At 42.8% G+C, this 23,825-nt stretch overlaps 1 protein-coding gene across 2 annotated transcripts in view; it reads left to right on the forward strand.

Moving 5' to 3' along the window:
- Positions 1 to 22,472, forward strand: part of LOC135712170 (snRNA-activating protein complex subunit 1-like) — a 29,739-nt gene extending 7,267 nt beyond the window's left edge. For both annotated transcript variants that reach the window (XM_065235133.1, XM_065235134.1), the window contains exons 3-4: positions 21,593 to 21,971; positions 22,095 to 22,472. In XM_065235133.1, coding sequence (XP_065091205.1) covers positions 21,593 to 21,971; positions 22,095 to 22,125 — 410 coding nt within the window. In that variant the 3' untranslated portion in view covers positions 22,126 to 22,472. The remainder of the gene's footprint in view (positions 1 to 21,592; positions 21,972 to 22,094) is intronic.
- The last annotated feature ends 1,353 nt before the right edge of the window (positions 22,473 to 23,825 follow it).

Consider the following 23,825-nt stretch of genomic DNA (forward strand, 5'->3'; position numbering starts at 1 on the left):
TGCAGCCCGTCTCAATAAGGACAATCCTCCCGAACATCGTTGCTTTAAAAACTATAAAGGATCATCTGGTGGCATGGAGTCAGATATAATGATTGATGGATTTAAAAAGTTGATGATGGATGGTATTTGGTTGACCACTATAACAACGGATGGGGACTCGACTACCGTGGCGAAATTAAAAAAATGCTATCAAGTACGGTGCATCTATTCAACATCAGCTATGTTGTAACCACGTCACCAAGAATTGCGGTAAAAAACTTCGAGAGGTAAGATATCTTTAGTTCACATAATATGATAAGAATATTTAAGAAAATATATGGAATAGGGATAATATCGACAAGTATAAATGCATGTCCATTTGCTCTTCAGATTAAATACCCTAAGGAAGTGAATGATATTGTCATAAAAAAGTTGGATAGAATCACCTTCGGTATTCGCTGTGCTATTAAGCACTGTGCTGATGAGACCGATGCTCAAGATGTAGAAGGCTTAAGATTTGATATCCGAAACGTACCAGCTCACGTCTTTGGCAATCATAACAAATGTGAATATTTTTGTGCCAAAGAAACACTGGATGATGAAAACTACATTCCTCAGCTTACCAAATGTGATGTGCTATCGAAAATTCAAAAGATAGTTGATGCTGTGGCCGCAAAAGCAGAATTTCTGAACTATAATAAAACCAGCAATCTGTAAGTATATAAAAGCTGTGTGGCATATTCTGCCTCCTGGTTTTCGTGTAACAACTTGGTTTTAGAAGGATAATTTCTTATAACTGTTGATATAACATTTTTGTTCCATTTTTGCTACAACTTTCTATACACTTTTTTTTAGCGTTTTTAATTTAATTTAATTGAGTTATCTTTAACTAGCCCTAACTTATATATATAGTTTTTAAAAAGAAGTTTTTTTGTATATTCTTAGCGTTGCTTCAATGAATATCCATACATTAAACACATTTCAGGGCTGAACTTGAACTTGAAGTTGTGCTATGGTGTTCGGTGTGTCATGTAAACTAAATACATATTCCTATTAGTTAGGACCCGTCCATTAACAACTCTATTTTAAGTTTTTTTCAACCCTTTTTCCTCTAACAAATCCGAGATATAAGTACACAGAGGGGGGTCCCGTGGCGTAGTTGGCTACACGTTTGCTTCTCAAGTGGATGGTCATGAGTTAGATTTCCATACCCCCCCCCCCATTGGTAGCAGTTCGGAAAACAAGATCGACGGAAAATAAATCAAAGGAAAAAAAGTCAGTAAATAATGCAATTTTGAAAAATAAGAAAATGCTGAACTCAATTCCCCCGATAAATAATAAACCCTTACGTAATAAGTACATGACCCCTTACATGTATGAATTTATTTGAATCTGAAGTTTACACTTGCCCTGAAGTTTTTAGAAAAAAATATAGTTAAACTTAAAACTGCAAAATTACAATACTTCCCCCCTTTATAAAGAGAAACACTAATTTACTGTATGTATTGGTACACCTGCACCAAAACCAATACATACGTTCAAATCATTTATGCATACTTATACATACAAAGGCTAAATCCAATCTGATTTGCACCTTAACACAATACAAAAAGGTCCTGTGAGGGTAATGGGAGGTATTAGAGAAGCCGTACTAATCTTCTAGTCATTAGTAGTGAGCTAGATTTAGTAAGTTTTTAAGCGTACCTGACGAATCCACCGTCTTCTCCCTTTTTCGCTGGATACCACTCACTTAGTAATGTGAAGGACACTTTATAATATGGCTCTTGTGCACACGAACGCCTGTAACTTTATGAGCAATGGCGCTCACCCTTATTCTCTTCAACCCCGTTGTTGCTTCTTTGTTGCTGTCTGTGAGGGGGGGGGGGGGGACCTTTGTAAACTTTGACCCACTTCGCCTGCTGGTCTACTCTTCTATCATTTAGTTGTTGTACCCACTGGCTTGCATGCGATTCACCCCACTTATTTTGTACAAAATTCAAATTCTACTAACCTATAACATTTTTAATAAACACTAGGTACATTTTTACTATCATTTACTAGCCCTACTACTAACCCTAAATTTAATCCAACACCACTTAAGGGGGTAGTCCACTCTGGCGGCATGAAAAATAGGTCATTTTCACGAATTTTTTTTTTAGGGTAAATAACGATCAATTCAAAAAAAGGAATGCATGGTTTTGTCAATTGAAATGTCCTCTTTAATTGAGATTTTTTTTTGGCGCGATTGGATGTCTCCTGTAGCCGCTGCACCAGGTTCCCCAGGAGACCTCCCGTCTGAGTCGCCGCGGGGCGGGACGTCTGGCGGTCACACCACTGGAGCTGGAACAACGAATTTTTTTGTGGTTATTTTCTGATAGATGACCCAGTCTTGTACGTAGCCGTTTTTGATTTGGTTGAAAAATAAAAATTTGTCAACGTTTTGAAAAAAAAAACAGTTCGTTTTTGTACCCTAAAATTGGAGATAAAAGCTTGCACCAAAAATCCATTTTTGATTCTTTTGAAAATCGGCTACGTACAAGACTAGAAAAAAGGTACTTAACTCGAAAATTCAATCACCGTTTAAATCGAATGAGCCGTTTCTAAAATACAGCGCCCGCCAATTTTATATGTAATCGCCGGTAACGGGCGGGTACTCCGAGCGCTCACCTGAGCGCGCTTGGAGCGTCTGGACACGAGTCCACTAATCGGCCTATAACTTTGGAACGATGTCACTTGCGGACTTGCGGTCAAGTCTATGTCAAAGTAGACATTCCAAAGTATTTTTTAAACCAAAAAAAAAGTTTTTTTTTTTAATTTCCAGAGTGGACTACCTCCTTAACTCTAGAGACGTGACTGTACACAAAATAAAAAAAAAATACTAACAATTTGTAACAGTCGATTACACCTTCACGAGATAATTTTATAGCCGCAGGGGGGAAACAACCTTTGTTCTAAAATTTAGCTAATATAAACATTACCAAGTTATTTAAAAAAAGAGTATGATACTATGCAATGATATCCGGTTCCTATTAAAGTTGCTTTGATAAATTTCAACGTAAGTTTTTTTTTTTCGTTCAGCCATATTAAAGATTGCCTATCATTTAATCCTTTCCTTGCCAGAAGGTTTTTCGTTGTTTTAAGATGCAAAAATGCAGAGGCGCATCCACGTTCAAATAAAGGACAGATTCTAAGGACATTCTGGTATTTTCTACAATAAATTAAGTTTTGGTGTAAATAACACACTTTTTATCCGTAATCAAACGTGAAAATTTGAATCAAGTCACACTGCACAGTGGACCATGCATGAAATCTATCGAAAAAAAAAAATAATGCTCTGGGATTGTATCCCTTTGAGTTGACGTCTTCAACAAAGTTTCTTGGTTTAGTTACACTGTGAAATGATAGCCCTAAATATTTCCAAGCATTCCCAAATCATAGATTATAAGTTGTAATGTTATTATGTAGTCTAATGATTGATGAATAAATAAATCAATTTAAGTAAATTTAAAAGGTTAGGACTATAATTTGGTGGATTAAAACTGTTCAAGTTTTTGCCGAAAAGATGGCGCAGCGACATCATTTTTTTATTTCACTAGAGGTTTGCTGTGCAAAGTTATAGAACGTAACATTTTATGAAAAGTTGCTGAAGCCATGAAAGCTATATATCCAGGGTTGGCAGCAGATTTTAGTGGCTATGTCACTATTTTCAAGTCATTCACTAAAAAGTCACTTTTTTCATCAAAAAGCATTTGCCTTTAAATAATCACATCAAATTACAGCTTGGAACGTTAATTGTCCACTTAGTGTCCAATCACTAATATTTTGATTTTTTGTCAACTCCGTGATCTAGGCATGATCGCTTGTGTTTTGGAGGCATTGATTTTAATTTTCCACGTGGTAGCATAATCAGCAAAGGCGTTAAGGCATCGTTGAAGTTTGTTCGTTATTTCGCGAGGCATCCTTCCTTTGACGGCTATTGCGGTATCATCTGCGAACAGGAAAAACACGCAACCGTTTCCGAGGGGAGGAATGTCGGAAAATTAAATGCTGTAAAGCAAGGGGCCCAACAGACTGCCTTGCGGGACACCTGCTGGGATGGAAAACGTGTCGGAAAGACAACCATTCAACGATACCTTAAACGACCTTTGCTGAAGGTAGTTACGGGTGATTTTAACCAGATGTAATGGGAAGTTGAAGTTACAAAGCTTGTACACAAGTCCGTCATGCCAAACATTGTCAAACGCCTTTTCAACGTCTAACAAGGCCATGGCTGTGGACTTGGATACAGCTTTGTTACTTCGGATGTTATTCATCACCCGTACTAGCTGGTGATTGGTGGAATGCCCCTTTCTGAATCCAAATTGTTCCGAAAGGAGAATGTTATTTTCCTCGACAAACTTGAGCAAACGATTGAGAATGAGTTTCTCGAACAATTTGCTCAGCGCTGAAAGGAGGCTGATTGGTCTGTAGCTTGAAGGCAATGTTGGATCCTTACCGGGCTTGCGGATTGGTATGATTTTTGCTACTTTCCAGATACTTGGAAAGTAGTGCAGTTCCAAGCATCTGTTGAAGATAGCGGTTAGAAGAGACTGCACTTTCATGCTGAGTCTCTTCAAGATCAAGTTGAATATACCGTCAAACCCGGGAGCCTTCATGTTCTTGGTGCATTTCAGCGCTGAGCAAATCTGTTGTACTGTAATCATATCCGCCGGAGGCACGACACAAGGGGAGGCATCAAGGTTTTGTACGCATTGCGCAACCTGATCTTCGAGCGGACTTTGGATATTCGAGCCAAGCAAATGCGATGAAGCGACATGCTTGCCGATCGCATTTGCTTTCTCCTGTGGGGTGATTAAAAGCCGATCGTCATCATTTTCGACTTTGAGAGGTGGAACGGGTTTGGGATGATTTTTCAGGACCTTGGCTACCTTCCAGAATGGTCTGGAGCGGTCGTCCAGGTTCTGGACAACACGCCCGAAACTTTCATTTCGGAGTGAGTCCATTCTGGAAGCAATCTGCCTGTTCAGATCGGCCATTTCACATTTTTTGCCCAGATCTCCAGTACTCTGAAACTGGCGTCTACGAACATTTCTCAGACGAATCAAAAGTTGGGTGTGGGAATCAATGGCAATAAACTTACCCCTCACAGGAACTCGTCGGACGCACGCCTCGTCAGCCACGGTTATGGCTTGGTGTGTTGAGGTTAAGAGAATTGTTAAAACGAGGACTCAGTAGAGGAAATAAGGCAACACGTGTGGACGCTAGTACGCTACAGACAAGAGTGAATTTATTGGTGTTCTTTAACATTTGATATGACGTTAAGCAGTGTTGCCTGAAGGGCTTTCGTTCAGTCGTTGCAAGTCGAACCGGGGGGTTCAACACTCCTCCTCAACGCTGAATGGCTTGAGGCCGATCGCCTCCCGTAGTCGTCGCAGTTTCACAGCTTGTAACGGCTTCGTCAGCAAATCAGCTTCCATGTGCTCGGTCGGGCAATATGTCAGTTGTACGATGCCGTCTCGAACCATATCTTTGACGAAGTTGTATTTCGTGTCGATGTGTTTCGCCTTGCGTTCAGCTCGGTCTCCTCGAGTCAATGCAATGCAACTCTGGTTGTCCTCATTCACCAGAATCGGGAGAACTAGGTGCTCACCAACGTCGAACATTAACTTCTGGATCCATTTTATCTCTTGCAGACATTCCGCAAGCGCCACATATTCAGCCTCGGTGCTAGATAAGGCCACGCACTTCTGCTTATGACAGCCCCATCCGATGAGTCCACCGCCGAACTTAAACAAGTACCCAGAGTTTGATTTGCGGTCACTGGCATCGCCTGCCCAGTCAGCGTCCACAAAACACTCAAGCTTCTGTTCATCACCCCTTAGGTACAATACCGTATCCAGCGTACCTTTGAGGTAACGTAGTATTCGCTTGGCCTCATTCCAATCCGCCTCAGATGGTTCCTTCACTCTTCTCCCCAGTATTGACGTGGCAATTGAAACATCTGGTCTGGTGGTAACGGTGACGTATAACAAAGCCCCAATTAGACTTTGATATGCTTCCGGCGAATCCAATCTTCTACCATTCTCCTCCTTTTGTTTCAGGAAGCCGGGATCCATCGGGTATTTAGACGGCTTTGCATCTTGCATGCCGAATCGCTCCAGAACTCGTTCCAAATAGGCTTGCTGGTCAATACAGTACTGTCCATCATCAATGCGAACACGTATTCCGAGGAAAAATCGTAGGTTACCCATGACGCTTATCATGAAGTTCTGTTTCAGTCCTTGGACCACCTCAGCGAACTCCTCCTCAGTGTAACAGATAACAATGACATCGTCAACATAGATAAGCACAAAGACGCACTTACCCACCCTTTGGCGTATATAAAGACACTGGTCCGCCGTTGATTGGACAAAACCCATGTGTTTCAGCACCTCGTCGATCTTCGTGTTCCAGACACGGGCTGCCTGCTTAAGCCCGTAAATACTGCGTCTCAGCCGGCAGACTTCATTCGGCTTACCACTCTCATACCCCGGAGGCTGGCGCATGAAGATCTCCTCCTGTAGCTGCCCATGAAGATACGCAGTCTTAATGTCCACATGTTTCGTCAACATCTTCCGCTTGCTTGCCACAATCAGCATCGTCCGGAACGTTATCTGCTTTACTACGGGAGCGAAAACCAGATCGTAATCTGTCCCATATTTTTGGCAGAAGCCCTGCGCCACCAGCCGCGCTTTGAATCGGATGAGATTGCCATCCTCATCTGCCTTACATTTATATATCCATTTTGATCCGATAGCTTTCCGCTCTGCTGGCAATTCCGCAAGCTCCCATGTTCCGTTTTCACGATGAGACTGCATTTCATCTTCCATCGCCGATTTCCACTCGGCACACTGCGGACCGGACACAGCTTCTTTATACGACCTTGGTTCAACGAAACTTTGCTTCACCGAATTCACTCCTTCAGAATACCTTATCGGTGGAACACCTGCCGTTGCCCTCTGTGAACGACGAGCGGGTGGAGGTGCGACTGGCTCATTCACACGCACCGGATCACTTACGTCATCATCGTTCCACAGTCCGCGAAGCCAGTCGTTGTCGTTATCGTGCCAAAACCCTCGTGGCCAGCCGTCATCTTCATCGTCCCAGCCATAGAAATCACCTTCGGAGTTTGTATCATCCACCTCGTGGGGTTGTTCTTCTTGTTTCGCCACTTTATCAAGAGTCCACTCGATTTCCTCGCTACGTTCCGAATTTTCCTCCAGCCTTTGATCAATGAGGAGTTGATCCTTGGATCCATCACCAAGCTCTAGAAAGCGGACATCCCGACTGATTTGGATTTCTCCCGTCCGTGTATTCAGCATCCTATACGCTTTATGCTCGGCCGAGTAACCAACGAATGTCATTTTCACAGCTTTGACGTCCAATTTCTTTCGTTTCGCTGACGGAATCAATACGTAGCCAACGCATCCGAATAATCGCAGGTAATTCAAATCTGGTTTTCTGCCAAACCAAATCTCGTATGGCGTACGACCGACGGTCGCAGATGGCAAACGGTTCTGCAGGTAGCAAGCGGTGTTTATTGCCTCAGCCCAAAATCGTTTGTGCATACCTGCATCCAAAAGCATACACCGGCTCATTTCACTTAACGACCGGTTCTTTCGCTCAGAAACCCCGTTTTGTTGAGGTGAGTATGCTGCGGTGTACTCCGCTTTTATCCCTTCCTTCGCGTAGAATTTTCGTAGAGCCTTGCTGGAATACTCTCCGCCCTGATCGGAGCGGATAATTCGCGGTTTGCGCCCAAGGCGATTTTCCACCAATCTTACGTACTCACGAATTCTATCCTCGACCTCCGATTTCTTTTTCAAAAAATATACGTAAGCATAACGGCTATGATCGTCTATCAGGGTCATGTAATAGCGGCATCCTCCTGGAGTTGCCTCCTCCATTGGTCCGCAAACATCACTGTGGATTATATCCAGCACATTTGTCGACGTCTTCTCCGCAACATGCGGGAACGATGGCCGAGCCATTTTGCCTTCGATGCAGCATTCACAGGTCCACCGGATGCCGCAATCGACAACGTTAAGACCCGTCGCCAAATCGTGTCGTCGTATTTCGCCAAGAACGTCTGGATCCCTGTGTCCAAGGCGGCGGTGCCAGATATGTTGGCAGTTTTTCGTGTGATGCCGTGTCTCGGACTTCAACACTCGATCCTCCACGACTCGTAGCCAATACATATCGCTCACTTTATCCGCGACCGCGACTATCGTACTGTCGTACACGAGTTTGCAACCGGTGTTGTCAAATACCGTACGGACACCTTTTGACGCGAGCTTTCCAATCGAAATCATATTTCCCTCTAGAGTGGGGACATACAGCACACCCCGCAGTGTGAGTTCAACTGTCTCTCCACTGTCACCCGCGCACTTAATCATGCAATCGCCGATGCCTTCTACGCGATTTTCACTGCCATCCGCGACGATGACACTCGAACGCGAACCGTGTTCCATTTCAGTGAACGCACTTTTGTCGCTACACATGTGCGAGGTGGCACCTGAGTCGATCAACCAGGAATTTGCAACGTTACGACTTTTATGGCCACGAACCATAAACGTGAACGATCTCGTGTCGTTTTCGCGCACTTGTTTCACTTTTTCTTCCTGCTTCCACTTATTCTTCTTTTTCTTCTTATCGTTGCTTTCCCCGGTGTTCTTCCGGGACAGGAACTCCTTGCAGTCACGCTTCTTATGTCCGGTTTGACCGCAAAAGAAACAAACACCTGCCGGTTTTGCTTCGTTTTTCGCCTTCAGCACACGCTCTTCCTGAACATTCCCGCCGTACAGCTTTTGGCTTTCATCGATGAGCTTTGCTCGCACAAGCTCCATCGTCAGCTCCTGATCTGAACGGCTCTCCAATGCGGTGGTAAGAGCATCGAATGCCTTCGGGAGGCTCCGCAAAATCATGGCCACTTGCATGTACGCGGACATCTTCTCGCCCGAATTCTCCAACCGAGAATAGAGCTCCTCCATGCCATACAAAAACTCCTCCATATTCTCACCTTCGCGATAGTTTGTACTACAAATTTCTTTTAGTAACGAAACCTTTCCGGTGAGAGTAGCTTTCTGATGGTGAGATTTGAGCGCATTCCATGTGGCTTTCGCTGTGGTTTTTGACATGATGAGGTTATGTTGGTTATCTTCCACCAACAAAGCAATGGTGGCTCGCGCTTTTGAATCGCCTTCCGTCCAGGCCGGAGTGACTGGTGCCGGCGCGACACCTGGGTCAACATAATTCCACGTGCCCTCTCTCATCATCAGCATCTGCACCTTGAAAGCCCATGAACGATAGTTCCTATTGTTCAGCCGGATGACGCCCACCTTAGAAAAATCCATTTTCGCTCCAGCAAAAGTTTTCCGGACAAAACCACTTTTGCAACAAAAAAAACGATTTCTCAACCGCACCGCGTACTTTCTTTTCTTTCCGGACAAAACTTTTCTTCTCCCGTACCGAAAAAAAAAATCCCTATTTTTCGAATCGCGTCACGCACTTTCCCGTAATCACTGGCCCCAAAGCTGAGCCCATAACCTGTTGAGGTTAAGAGAATTGTTAAAACGAGGACTCAGTAGAGGAAATAAGGCAACACGTGTGGACGCTAGTACGCTACAGACAAGAGTGAATTTATTGGTGTTCTTTAACATTTGATATGACGTTAAGCAGTGTTGCCTGAAGGGCTTTCGTTCAGTCGTTGCAAGTCGAACCGGGGGGTTCAACATGGTGGAGTCCTTCCAACGCTCGGTCGATGTTCTCCACGGTATCAAGCGGCGGGTTGTCGATGATGTGCCTGTCTACCACGCGTCCAAACTGGGCCCAGTTTACGCGATGGTAGTCCTTGCGCAGGCTTGAAGCAGGAGCCACGTTGCAGCCCAGTTCAGCCACCACCTGGTCGGAGCTGAGTTCGTTCAAGGCTACCGGCTTGGACAAGCCGATATTTGTCAGGAACAGGTCTAGCGTCGATGGGTTGCCCGCCGGTGAGATAAATGTTGGTTCATCCGAAAACCAAACGGAGTACAGCCCATGCTGTGAGAGGTCGAACAGCAGACGACCGTTCTGGTTCTGCTGGTAGTTCCGCCAGGCCTCATGGCGAGCATTCAGATCTCCTCCAACTACGAAGCGGGAACCGGTACGGGTGATGGTGGACAGGTCCTTCTTGAATTTAGCCGCTAGGCCACTGCTGGCGGCACACTGTCGAGGGCAGTAGACGGCGATGAACTGGACGTATCCAGTCGACGACTCCACCTCCACACCAAGGGCCTCGATGATAGAAGTGCGGATATGGGACAGAGTGTGGTATTTTATTCCTTTCTTGACGACGACCGCAACACCCCCCCCCCCCCCCTGGAGCTGGTGCGATCAAGCCGGATAATGTTGTGGTCAGGCAACCAGAAGCTGTCACCGGACTTTAGATGGGTTTCGGTTAGAAGACCCACGTCGATGCTATGCTTGCGGAGGAAGTCGGCAAGCTCAATCTGCTTTGCTCTTACAGAGCAAGCGTTCCAGGTAGCGATGGTTAGCGGTTTAGACACCATATTGGATGATGAACTTACCGAGCACTTGGATCTGTTCGGGTTTATTGCGGCACTTACGTAGAGCACCGGTCATGTTGATAAAAATCTCCATCAGTTCATCTGCTGAGAACAGATCGGGATTGTTTGTTTGAGCTGTTGGTTGCCTCCAGAATCCAGGGGGGGGGGATGGAGAGCTTTGTCCAGCAGAAGATCCAGACGTTTCTTGGGGGGCGCGGATCGCACCCTGGGATTCGCTTGTCCATGAAGAGGTGGAAAGTCCTCCTTCCTGAAAGCCGGGGCCTTATCCTTCCTTCGTGCTGGTTGATTGTTGGTGGACGTTTGATTTCGGATGCGCTTGAAGTCCTCGCGTTTAGGGCATTGCTTATTGGATCCTTGGTGAGCACCACCACAGTTGGCGTATTTGGACGCTACAGCTTCATCCGCAGCACATTCGGAGGTGAAGACACCGCTGGCACTGAGTCACATCGCGATGGCCGCCACGGTATGGCTCCCAGCGAACGATGATGGAATTGATGGACCGGATGGCTTTCAGTGCGTTGAGCGTCACCGTTCCCTTCTGGAAGTGTACCAGGAAAAGGCTATCCGGATACGCCTTCACATTCTCGTCTCTTCTTGTCATTCGATACACGGCACTTGGGGCCAGCTTGTACCGGTCCCTGATTTCATGTTCGATAAACTTCGGGTCGAAATTTGGTAGGCCCCTGATGACGACCTTGAACGGTTTTTCACCGGGGATATCGTGGGTGAAGAATTCCACCTTGGAAGTCCTCAGGTGGGTGATGACCAAGTCATACTCCGCTTTGGTACGGAGCACCACCTTGGTGCCGACTCTGCCCAATTTGAATTCGGCTTTGACGCCCAGCGACGCCAGATCCGCGATGAGCTCGTTGAGATGGGCATTTTTCACTACCAGCGGAGGTAGCTTCACTCTTGCCGCACTCATGTCGGCAGCATTTTCTTTATCGGCAGCGTCACCGAAATCTCCGTTCGTCGCAGAGGCATCGTCTCGACCAATCGTGCCATCGGACTGGCCTCGATTCTTCTTCCTCTTCTTGCTGCGTTTTTCCAACACAGCTGGCTGGATATTCCCATCCAGCAAACCTGTTCGAGGCAGGTACACCGGAGCTTCCTTCACCGGGGTTCTGGACCTTCGCCGGGCTTCGCGACCGATGCTTCCCCATTACGGGGCACACACACACGCACGACAAACCGCGAAAGAGAGAGCGCGAACACTATCGCCACGAACTTTTCAAACAACTCGAGAGAGCGAGCTAACACCGAACTGAACTGCTTGACGATCAAGCAGAGAATGGGTATATTCCGCGATGTCCGCGTCTACTTTCTGGGTCTTTCAAATTAGTTTTGACGACTGTCCCCAGAATTGCAACTGATCACGTTCAGTAGTAGTAAAATTATGTTTATTTCTGTTGATTATAATAGTACATTGATTTAACATTTTAATTGATTAGCCTACCTGGCTCTTCATATTTGTTTAATTTGATATTCTAATTTAATATTTGCGTTTTTCAACTAGTTTACAGAATACCCCTTTGGGGGTGTGTTTTGTTGAAAAAAAAGTGAAAACCTACCTAACTACGAGCATAACTTAACTTAACGTGTTAGATCATGTATGATCTGATGATTTGATCTTAGACAGGTGTCTCTGAACCTTTCCAGGATAAATACTCTCCGTTCTTCTAATGTCTGAATTCCAACCAGGAGGTGGATCTCAGAATTTCTAGTCCGCGGGGTCTGTTAAGGATCATCCCAAGGATCTTGTTTTGGATCCTTTGGAGTTTGAGGTGATGGCATTTGGCACAACTCTCCCAGATTGGCATCCCGTATTCTATTACGGGAAGGATGATTTGTTTGTAGACAGCAAGCTTATTTTTCAGGGACAGGGTAGACCTCCTGTTGATGAGTAGATACAACGATCTTATCAAGATGCTGCACTTGGTTTTGGTTTTGTCAACGTGCTACCTGAAAATCAGCTTGCTGTCTAGTGTTAAGCCGAGGTAGACTACCTCTTTCGACCATTCCACCACTGTGCCGTTCAGGCAGATCTTATTATTCACCGACGGAACAAGTCTGGGAGATTAAGAGTGTGGAAAGATGATGACCTGGGTCTTTTCCACCTTGATACGGATCTTCCAGCTGTTGAAATATTCAGACAGGAGTCCGTCCAGGCCTCTCTGAAGTTTAGCAGTCAGAGCTCCGATGACCCTACCCTTGTAGACGATGGATATGTCATCTGCTAACAGAGACAACGATCCACCATCAGGGAGAGCCGGTATATCGGAGGAGAACAGGTTGAATAGAATGGGGTCAAGGATGCTTCCTTGTGGAACCCCAGCATCGATGTTGAAAGCATCCGATATGATGCCATTCAGAGAGACTCGAAACGTCCTGTTCGATAGATAGTTGTTAATTATCTTCACTAGGAAGATTGGAAGACCGTACTGCTGCAATTTGAACACCAGGCCATCATGCCAGACATTGTCGAATGCTTTTTCGACGTCCAGCTACGCCATGGCAGATGTTTTTCGAAACAGACTTGTTCCGTCTGCGAATATTTGTAACTCGAGTCAGCTGGTAGACGGTTGAACGACCTTTCCGAAAACCAAACTGTTCCTTGAGTAACAAGTTGTTTTCTTCGGCAGATGTTAGGAGCCGGCGGTAGACTGCTCTTTCGAACAGTTTTGATAACCCTGAGAGAAGGCTGATTAGTCGATAACTTGAAGGAGAGGATCAGTGGTTGATGGTTGTAGAACTTGAGTTCCAGAAGTGTTTGAGTTCCAGATTCAGGATGTTGTCGAAACCTGGGGACTTCATGTTTTTAGATGATTTGATATAGACCAACAGAAGAGATGAACTAGCCTTTGGCTAAAAATCTCTTAAATAAAGTTAAAAAAAAATATAGACCAACAGTTCGTCAGCCGTAATCTCGGATTCCTCGAAAAAAAAAAAACATTGGGAATCTGATGGAGGTTGGTTGCGTTTTCAGCAACCTCAGCTTCGCGAGGGCTGACGATGTTTTGTCCGAGATTATGGGAGCTGACGAAGTGTTGACCTATCGCGGCAGCCTTATCTTCTGGAGTTATCAGATGAACGTAACGATCTAGTGGGGTCAGTGGTGGAATGGGTCTAGGCTTATTTTTAAGAATTTTGGTTAGTTTCCAAAAGGGCTTTGCACAATCTGGGAGAGAGCGGATCCTGTTAGCAAAGTCCTGATTTCTGAGGTCCACCATCCTGGCTTGGATGGTTTTTTTAGGCGATTACAGTGGGTCTTAAGGATAGGCAGACCTGGGCGTTGGTACTGCCTTCGGATGGTGTTACGGAGTCTTATAAGGTCTTTGGTAGATCTGTCAAGGTTCAAAGTATTGCTCACCTGTCTGGATACTGGCACGTGTTGTTCCCTGGCCCGGGATATCGCCTTCTCGATGGAATGCAGACACCGGTCAACGTCTTCGGGCGACTCCGGAAGGACACCGTAGTCGACAGTGGAATCGAACTCGACGATTTTTCTCTTGAGCGAGCAAGCGTTCCAGTTTGCAATTTTGATAAGCTCACGGTCCATAACTGAGCATGAAGGTAGCCACAACTTGGAGCTGGTCGGATTTGTTCTTGATGGTGTTGGCAATGTCGTGCATCTTAAGGAAGATGATCATTAGTTCCGCTGCGGTGAACCAAGAACCATCGTTGATTTCGGTCAGTCCGCATCGTGCTCTCTTGCCGTGCGGATCTATTTGCTTTTTGCTGAAGGAAGTGTTACTACTACCTAAAGCTACAACAAATTTAAACAGCACTTTTCAGTGCTCAACCTGTACAAATTTTCTACCTTGTTCAACTCTTATTCCTCTTCGATCCTTGTTTGGACCCTTCCCGAGGTAATCCTTCTTGGATATCGATTTGGAAAATTCCTCTTCGATCCTTCAGATTCTTATAGTAATCTGCTTGGAAGTCGATTTGGATAAAAATTTACTGCCGCCATGGCGCCTAAACGCAAAAGAAAGGGGCAAACTCTTGACCCCCCTTCTGATGAAATTAATTTGAGTAATCAATTTGATTTGCTCACGGATGATGAGAATGATCCATCATCCAAGAAAAATTCTAGTAAACTTTCCCGGCTTAATGCCAAGAAGGAAAAGATTCCCCCTATAGTGATAACCACTTCTGATTTCCATGCTCTTCGCATGGAACTTTTGAATTTCGTGAAACTTAATTTTTCACTACAAATTGGACGTCGGGGTGAATGCCGTGTATTGGCTGAAACCTTTGACGGATTTAAATGTCTTCTCAAGTATCTTACTGAGAAGAAGCACAAATTTTTTACTTACGACACCAAAACTGAACGTGTGTTCAAGGTTGTCATGAAAGGACTGCCCAGTGGTGAATCCCTGGATCAGATCAAAGATGAACTGGCAAAATTACTTGGAGTTGTGCCACTCCAAGTAATCAAAATGAAAATGAAATCCCGTCCTGGCGATTCGCGCAACGGGATTTCTAATGATTTTTATTTAGTTCACTTCAAGTCTAGTGAACTAAACAACCTTAAGGCCTTAGAAAAAGCTAGCCTTATGCTCCATGTCCGAGTGAAGTGGGAACACTTCAGGAAGACTGGAGGAAATTTCCAAAACCTCACCCAGTGCCGTAAGTGCCAGGGATGGGGTCACGGAACTAAAAATTGCTACATGCCAGCTAAATGCATGAATTGTGGTGATTCCTCTCACGCAAAGGACGACTGTCCTGTGAAGGAAGATCCTAAGAAATTTAAATGTTCAAATTGTGGTGAAAACCACAAATCCAATTTTTGGGAATGTAAGACTCGCAAAGCGATCCTACAATCTCGTTCTAACCGACAGGTAGGAAACGATCCACGTTTCCGAACAGGTACAAATTCCTCTGCTGTTAACAACGGTCAGCGAGGAACAAATTCTACATTCGTACCCGTAGGTACAAATATCACCCCTGCTTCAAATTTTTCATCTGTACCTACTCCCCTCGCTGCTAACAATGTTCAGCGAGTTAATGGAGCTACCTATGCTGCTATTGCAGCGGGTAGAAATCAAAATACTAACCAACGTTCTAACGGAAATTTTGACAATTTTGACTTAGGAAGCATTACTGCCCCCAAAATGGAATTTTTACAGAATTCATTAATTGACATGATTTCTGATATGCTTAAATCTAACTCCATGTTTGATGCTATTCAAACTGGAGTAAAATTTGCAAATAATATTGTCATGACTTTAAAATTCAGTAATGGATTTTAAAACATTAAATATTGTAAATTGGAATGCTCGATCTCTTAAAGATAATGAAGACGAGCTATTTAATTTTTTGAAAGTTCATAACGTGCATATTGCCGTTATAACTGAAACGTTCCTTAAACCTGCCCATAAGGTTAAGAAGGACGCAAATTACTTGATTTATAGAAATGATCGTCTTGATGGACCCTGTGGTGGCGTTGCCATCATTATTCATAGACGAATCAAACATAGAATTCTTTCTTCATTTGAAACCAAAGTTTTTGAAACTTTGGGAGTTTCTGTTGAAACAAAATTTGGACAACTTACGTTTATAGCTGCCTATTTGCCATTCCAATGCGTAGGCCAGCAAAAAAATTTTCTCAAGGGTGACCTCCAGAAACTTACCCGTCATAGGTCTAAATTCTTCATTATTGGTGATTTTAATGCAAAACACCGCTCATGGAATAATGCTCAAAGCAATTCCAATGGTAATATTCTGTTTGATGATTGTTCTGCAGGTTATTACACTATTCAATATCCAAACAGCCCAACATGCTTTTCTTCTGCAAGAAATCCCTCCACTATTGATTTGGTCTTAACTGATTCATGTCAACTTTGTAGCCAATTGGTTACCCATGCTGACTTCGGTTCTGATCACCTTCCAGTAACTTTTGAAATATCCCAAGAAATAATTTGTAATCCCAATAGCTCTATTTTCAATTATCATAGAGCTGATTGGGAGCAGTATAGAACATTTATGGAATATAACTTCGATCCAAACATTCCTTTGCAAACCAAAGATGAAATTAATTATGCTCTTGAATCTCTGACTACTTCTATAGTTGAAGCAAGAGCTGCCTCAGTACCAAAATGCGAGGTTAAATTCGATTCAATTATAATAGACGATGATCTTCAGCTCTTGATTCGTCTTAAAAATGTCCGTAGGAGACAATATCAAAGAACACGCGATCCTGCCATGAAAGTTATCTGGCGGGATTTGCAAAAACAAATTAAAAAGCGATTCTCTGCCCTGAGGAACAAAACTTTTGAAAATAATATTTCTAAATTAGACCCGAGTTCCAAAACCTTTTGGAAACTCACAAAAATTTTGAAAAACCTCAAAAGCCTATTCCAGCGCTTAAAAAAGGTGGTAAAATTTTGATCACAAATTTGGAAAAAGCTCAGAAACTTGCTAAGCAATTCGAGAGTTCCCATAATTTCAGTTTGGGGCTTACTAGTCCTATTGAGAATCAGGTTGCTCGGGATTTTCTGAATATTTTCTCTCGGGAAATATTTTTGATGATTCCTGGGGGACAGATTTGGACGAAGTAAGGTCTATAACTAAAAAGTTTCAAAATATGAAAGCTCCAGGTGATGATGGAATTTTCTATATCCTCATCAAAAAACTCCCAGAGAGTACCTTGTCTTTCTTGGTAAAATTATTTAACAGATGTTTCCATTTGGCATACTTTCCTGATAAATGGAAAAATGCAAAAGTTGTTCCAATTTTGAAGCCGGATAAAAATCCAGCTGAAGCTTCTAGCTACCGTCCAATAAGTTTGCTTTCTTCAATAAGTAAACTTTTTGAAAAGATAATTTTGAACAGAATGATGCTTCACATCAATGCGAACTCAATTTTTGCAGATGAGCAGTTTGGATTTCGCCATGGGCATTCAACTACTCATCAACTCTTAAGAGTTAACAATTTAATTCGTTCAAACAAATCTGAAGGCCACTCAACTGGAGTTGCTCTTCTAGACATAGAAAAAGCATTCGACAGTGTTTGGCATGAAGGTTTGATTGCTAAATTGAAAAAGTTTAATTTTCCACTTTATATTATGAAATTAGTTCAAAATTATTTAACTGACAGAACTCTTCAAGTAAATTATCAAAATTCCAAATCTAATCGACTACCTGTTAGGGCAGGAGTTCCTCAGGGTAGCATTCTTGGGCCTATATTGTATAACATTTTCACTTCGGACCTCCCTGATTTGCCTCAGGGTTGCCACAAATCTTTGTTCGCTGATGACACAGGCATTTCCGCTAAAGGAAGAAGTCTTCGTGTTATTTGCAGCAGACTGCAGAAAAGTTTAGATATTTTCTCTTCTTATTTACAAAAATGGAAGATTTCTACCAACGCTTCCAAAACTCAACTTATAATATTTCCACATAATCCTAGAGCTTCGTTTTTGAAACCTAGTAGTAGTCACATAGTCACTATGAACGGAGTTCCAATTTCCTGGTCAAACCAAGTGAAATATCTTGGATTAATACTTGACCAAAAATTAACTTTTAAAGATCACATTGAGGGCATTCAAGCCAAATGTAACAAATATATAAAATGTTTGTATCCTCTTATAAACAGGAAATCCAAACTTTGCCTGACGAATAAACTTCTAATATTTAAACAAGTTTTTAGACCGGCCATGCTTTACGCTGTGCCAATATGGTCTTGTTGTTGCACTACCAGGAAAAAAGCACTTCAAAGGATACAGAACAAAGTTCTGAAGATGATTTTGAAGTTGCCTCCCTGGTACAGTACTACCGAGGTACATAGAATTTCGAATGTTGAGACTTTAGAACAAATGTCCAACAAAATAATTAATAATTTCAGGCAAAAATCGTTGCAATCCTCAATTGCAACGATTAATTCCCTTTATACTTAGATAAGATTTAGTTTTAGTTTTTAGTTTTAAGATATCAATTGTTATTCTGACATGCAGGTTAAAAAACCTGTTTAAAATACTGAATTGCCAAGACATGAACAATGTAAAAACACTTAGATATATATCATAACAATTAAGGCTGGTACGTTACTGCAGTAACTGGAGCACCTAGGTTAAAATGAAATGTAATTTATTTTGAATTTGGAACAAATAAAGAGTTAAAAAAAAAAAAAAAAATCGTTGATTTCGGGCTGCGGTAAGGATGGTCCATCCTGACGCCAGTTTAGCCCAGGGGCTGTTGGGAGATCCTGCGGCTGTGGAGCAGCAGTCGTCTGTTTACCTGAGTTTGCAGGGGCTCCGGCAGTTAGAGCTTGAGCAGCAGTAGCAGTGGTACGAGCAGCAGCCAATCTTTGATTGAGTGACAGTGGTTGCAACACTGGAATCGGTCGTCGTGGAACCGGTGGGAAGTTCTGATCATTCATTTCCGGCACCGTCTTGCAGCCGGGCTGGTTTCTCGTCGATGCTTTCTTTCGTATCTCGATGTACTCGGTGCGCAGGGGCGGGCAGGCCTTGCTTGTAGCTTTGTGAGCAGCACCGCAGTTGGCGCAAATGGGATCGGCTTCATCTAGTCTGTCGCAGGCGTCGGTTTTGTGTTGTTTGCAGGCAGTTCGAGCATTGGGTGACTCCACGACTGACCGGCTTGTACCGCTCCCACTTCACCACTGTGTTGAACAGGACGTGGATTCCCTAGAGGTCCATCAAAGTTATTGAGCTCTTCACAAGGTGAACCAGGTATAGCTGGTCGCAGTACTTGACGGCCTTGTTGTGGTGGGCCATCTTGTGAATTTGGACCGGCTTCAGTCCATTAGCCACAAGCTCTTCCAAGAGGACGCCTGTGTTCATGTCGTACAGTCCTCGCAGGACCACCTTGAACGGCTTAACAGCCTCGATGTCGTGGGAGAAGTACTCCACCTTGGTCCAGTATAATCTGTATCGCCTTGTAATATTTTAACGCCGGAACCATCAGTTTGTATCCTTCCGTGCACAGCTGGATGGTGCACCGGACACCCTGCGTGATGAAGTTTATTTTTTTTTGCAATCCGGGAGGGAAGTCCTTCACGGAGTACCGATTGTTGTCCAGCAGCTTCTTCGCAGCTGTCGCACTGTCACTGTTGTCTTCAGGCCTAGACCGTTTCCCGGGATTGCCGGCACTCGTGCCACCGCGCGATTTTTTACCCATGGTTGGGTCACTGAGAGCGTCTCTATTCAACGCAAAAAAAAACGGAACAACGCAATCGAACGAACGAATCGAGCGAGAGAAAAGAAAATTGCAAGTTTTGAAAATTTCAGAAAAGAATAGAGAACCTCAAAGCAGTTCCGTTAACATTAGAGAAGTCACATAAATGTTAAAGAAGTTTAGAGAACTTCAGTGAATTTTAATCTTTAGAGGAGCTTCATTTTTTTGTTAGAAAAATTGAAGAAACTTTAAGAAGTCCTATAAAGCTTAGGAAAGTTTAAGAATTTGATGAGAAGTATTGCAAGCATCAGGCGAACTTCTCAAACTACAAAATACCTTCAAGACAGTTTCATTAACTTCAGGTTAAGAATGGGAACTTCCAAATAGTTCTTTACTTTTAATTCAATTCAGGGTTTCTTGAAATTCTACTCAAAACTATCAGGCTACACATGAAATCTAAAATTCCTCAGAACTACCGTGAAAGCAGATTGCATTTGATGTTTTTCTGAAAGTTTTTTTTTTCCAGAACTCCCTTGGAATGAGGTCCTTTGAAATTATAGTAAAATTCCACGAGCCTTTGAAATTGTGCATGAAATTTTACTCAAATGCTTGAAAATTTCTTGAAATATTATAGCTTTAAAGTCCAAAACTAGTTCAAATTTAAAATTTCTAAGAAATAAGCTCATTCAAAAACAAAAAAAAAATATTCCAACACTCTGTTTTTTTAAATTGATTTGTAACTGAACATTAATCCACTGTGGATCTATAAAGTGTGAATGAAAATAACAAGAAAAATTAAATACTTGTATTTTAAAATTCATTAATTTCTTTAAAATATCCTTAGTAAGAAAATTATTAAATCCTCTGAAACTTACACTGCCGCTCTTCGCATGTCCGTCCCATAGCGAAAATCAGCAAGCCGAGAAAATCGCGTTTTAAGTTTGCTTCGTACCATATCTTCTTATGTGATGGGACAACCAATTTGACTGTATTTCCAAACTTTTTCAAAACAAAGTTGTAGGGTTGCTCCAGTATTATGAAAATATGGGTAATTATCTACCATTTGCATAGAAAAACTCAGTTTTGACAAAAACGACTATGTGACCGACATGCGAAGAGCGGCAGTACAGGCGTTTAAAAAAATAAAATTACCTGAGGATTCCCGGTTTTCCAGGTATTTGCAGTTAGTAGACACCCTGACTAATACCGTGGGTTTGGCCATACACTTACTATTGAATCCGCTTTAAAGGTTCATATCTTACATGAGTGTTTAAGAGATACTAATTGAATAATACATGTACATACTTTCAACGCAGACGCTGGAGTAAGTTGTCCACGGCGCTGCTTTCAATGACTAATTGACTAGAGCTAATCAGAGAAGTCCCCGGTTCAACAAACGTCCGTTTGTCTATGCTCTAAGTTTTACGATTTAATCCATTTGCGTAATCGGACAACCATTGAACAGTGACATTTGAGTAATCACACATTTTGTTTCCATCTCTAAATAAACTAAACGGTGATTCAAACGATGATGTACGACAAGGCATCAGGGAGATTAGTGGGGTTTTTCGTTTGAGAAACTGTTATTTATGTTATTTTGATCTACGTCTGTTTATTTTTTTCGTGTGTGGCGGGGCTTGGTAATAGTCCCTCTCGACCACACACATGACACAACTCGCTAATATATTAAAATGTTTGAAAACATCTTTCCAAAACGACTTAGCCGTACATTTGTTTCCTGCGATACCACAGAATCGCTAGTCCAAACAGCAGTTCTATTTTCATCGCTTCCTATCTACCTACACACACGATGGGGATATCCATTTTTCATATTACTTTACTGCGTTTCTTTATTTTTAATCTCCCCCATTATAGAAACAGAACCGACGACGGGTAGCTCCGGTGATAAAATCCCTCAATCGAACCTAATGCAGAGCCTACACAAAGACCTCGATGCGCTGATTTCGATTCTCAACACATCGAACGAAGCCCAAGCGGGCGATGACGATGCATCGGATGCCCTGCTGGCGGCGGAGTTTCAGTCGAGCGATAACATCGGTGCCAAGCGGTCTTCCCTTAGGGAGAGGGCTTTCCGAAGGAAAGTACACCGCAAGGATTTGCAGATTGCTACGGCTTCGAACGACGGCGTTGGCTCTTCGACGGGGAGCAGCCGCCAGCTGAGGCCACGTGCCACCAAAAAACGCGACATGAATTCGTCCGTGATGACCGACGATGCGGTTTTCGAAGCGATGAGGTACGTGTTGAATTTCGTCTCAGCCCCCATAAAAATTACAACAGTTGTCACGCTACAGCGCAGCTTGTCAGCATAAATTCACCCACCTTTTTAATGTCGCGCTTTTATTTTCGCATCTTTCAGCACCGACGATGACGATCCGACGGCCGCCTAGGTGCGATTGTGGTGTTCCAGTCATCCGAAGGATGATGCAACACATCACGATACATTTTATTTCACGCGCGCGGCGTTTTGTGTGCTATTTATGAAGTGTGATAATTTCGAAACAGGAATCTTGCAATCGACGACCGCTCGGGTTACATTCATTTCACGCCTGCTGAAGAATCGTGCTAATTTCCACACAAACGGTCGTCGAGAACTGCTGTATCTATGGGGGTGGAAGCCTACAAACAGTGCTGCACCGTATCTTGTATGGAGTATCGGTTTCGTGTGGAAGAAATTGGCAAATGTGATAATTTAGATGATAATTTAAATTGAACTGCTATTTGAGCGGATAGCATCAGAAAAAAACGAATAAATTATTGTATGGTTCACTAGACTACCTCTTTCTAGAATATAGATTTTGTTTTAGTTCTGGCTGACTTTCCTGATGGTTAAAATGTTGATAAAAATTTTAACTCCCTTTTCTAACAACCAATCTTCGTGACATCCTTGTAATGACAACATATATTTTAAAATGATCTAAGATGGAACGCATGAGACGTGAAAAAATCTGCACACTAACGTTGAAAAACAACGTGGTCAGGAGGAATGATCGCAAAGGTTCTCAAATTTCCAAAATCGACTGTAAATATCGACCGGGAAACACTAACGTTGGACCGCGCAAAACGAAACAAATATAGAAGTGGAACACACCCTTCTTATGGAACTTTGTTGATGAATTCACTGACTTATTCATCAAAATACTAAAATAAAAAATACTGAAAAACCCAGCAAAAAAAAAATGTAAACAAATAAATTACTGAACAAGTCAGCAATTCTTTTACTGATATAAACGGTAATTTTTGACAGTTCTGAGATTCTGCAATTTACAAGTTTTCAGTAAAAGTAAAATCTACTGGGATGATTACTGAAAACTCAGCGCTACTGAAATTGACCAATAGGGAGCTGCACCGTCGGATTAACCTCACTTTTTTTTTACATCTGCCAGTGGTTTGTTTACATGGACTAAGAAAAAAAATTAAAACATTTATTAAATGTTATCTTAGATTTTTTTTGTAATTACTTTATTTGTACAGGCTCAATCGAATAAAATTTACAGAGCCGAGTTATCCTTTGCGTTATACATTATTACTGTCTTATATTTAAAGTTAAAGGAACTGGACCGAGTACTCGCAGTCGTCTCGAGGTTAGTGGAGATTTACAATTTTTTGGATTTCCTCGTGCAGAGGAAATGCTCTCCTTCCCGATAGTGCTCTTGGTTTGCATGGGCGTACTTCGGTTCTCGTGAAAAGGACCTAGCAAATTATTTACAAAAGTTGATAGGCCTTTTTCAAATGTTACGCGAGCATTATTCATGTGTTCATTTTTAGTAAACAGGGCCCCGCTGTTGTGTCACTTTTTGTCGAGTGAGTGAACTCAAATACATCCGTGCTGACGTTGACGTCACGAATGAACGCGATGAACACGCATTCATCAGTTTGACATCTAGTGGTGCTTTGTTTACCTTTGCTTGTTAGTCGATTCTAGTGCATTTGATTATTAAAATAAAAAGAGTTAAAAAATATGATTCCCGACTATGTTCGTTTGAAAAATATTCCTCTCCAAAAAATCTAAGAGACGAGAACTGCTTAGTGCTTTATCCGTGCGCTCTTTCATCATCACCTTCGCGTGGGTCCCTTCGCATTGCTCAAT

The sequence above is a fragment of the Ochlerotatus camptorhynchus genome, unplaced genomic scaffold (assembly GCF_037179485.1).
Source record: "Ochlerotatus camptorhynchus isolate MF236.1 unplaced genomic scaffold, CSIRO-AGI_Acam_v1.1 ptg000461l, whole genome shotgun sequence".
In the NCBI taxonomy this organism is placed as follows: domain Eukaryota; kingdom Metazoa; phylum Arthropoda; class Insecta; order Diptera; family Culicidae; genus Ochlerotatus; species Ochlerotatus camptorhynchus.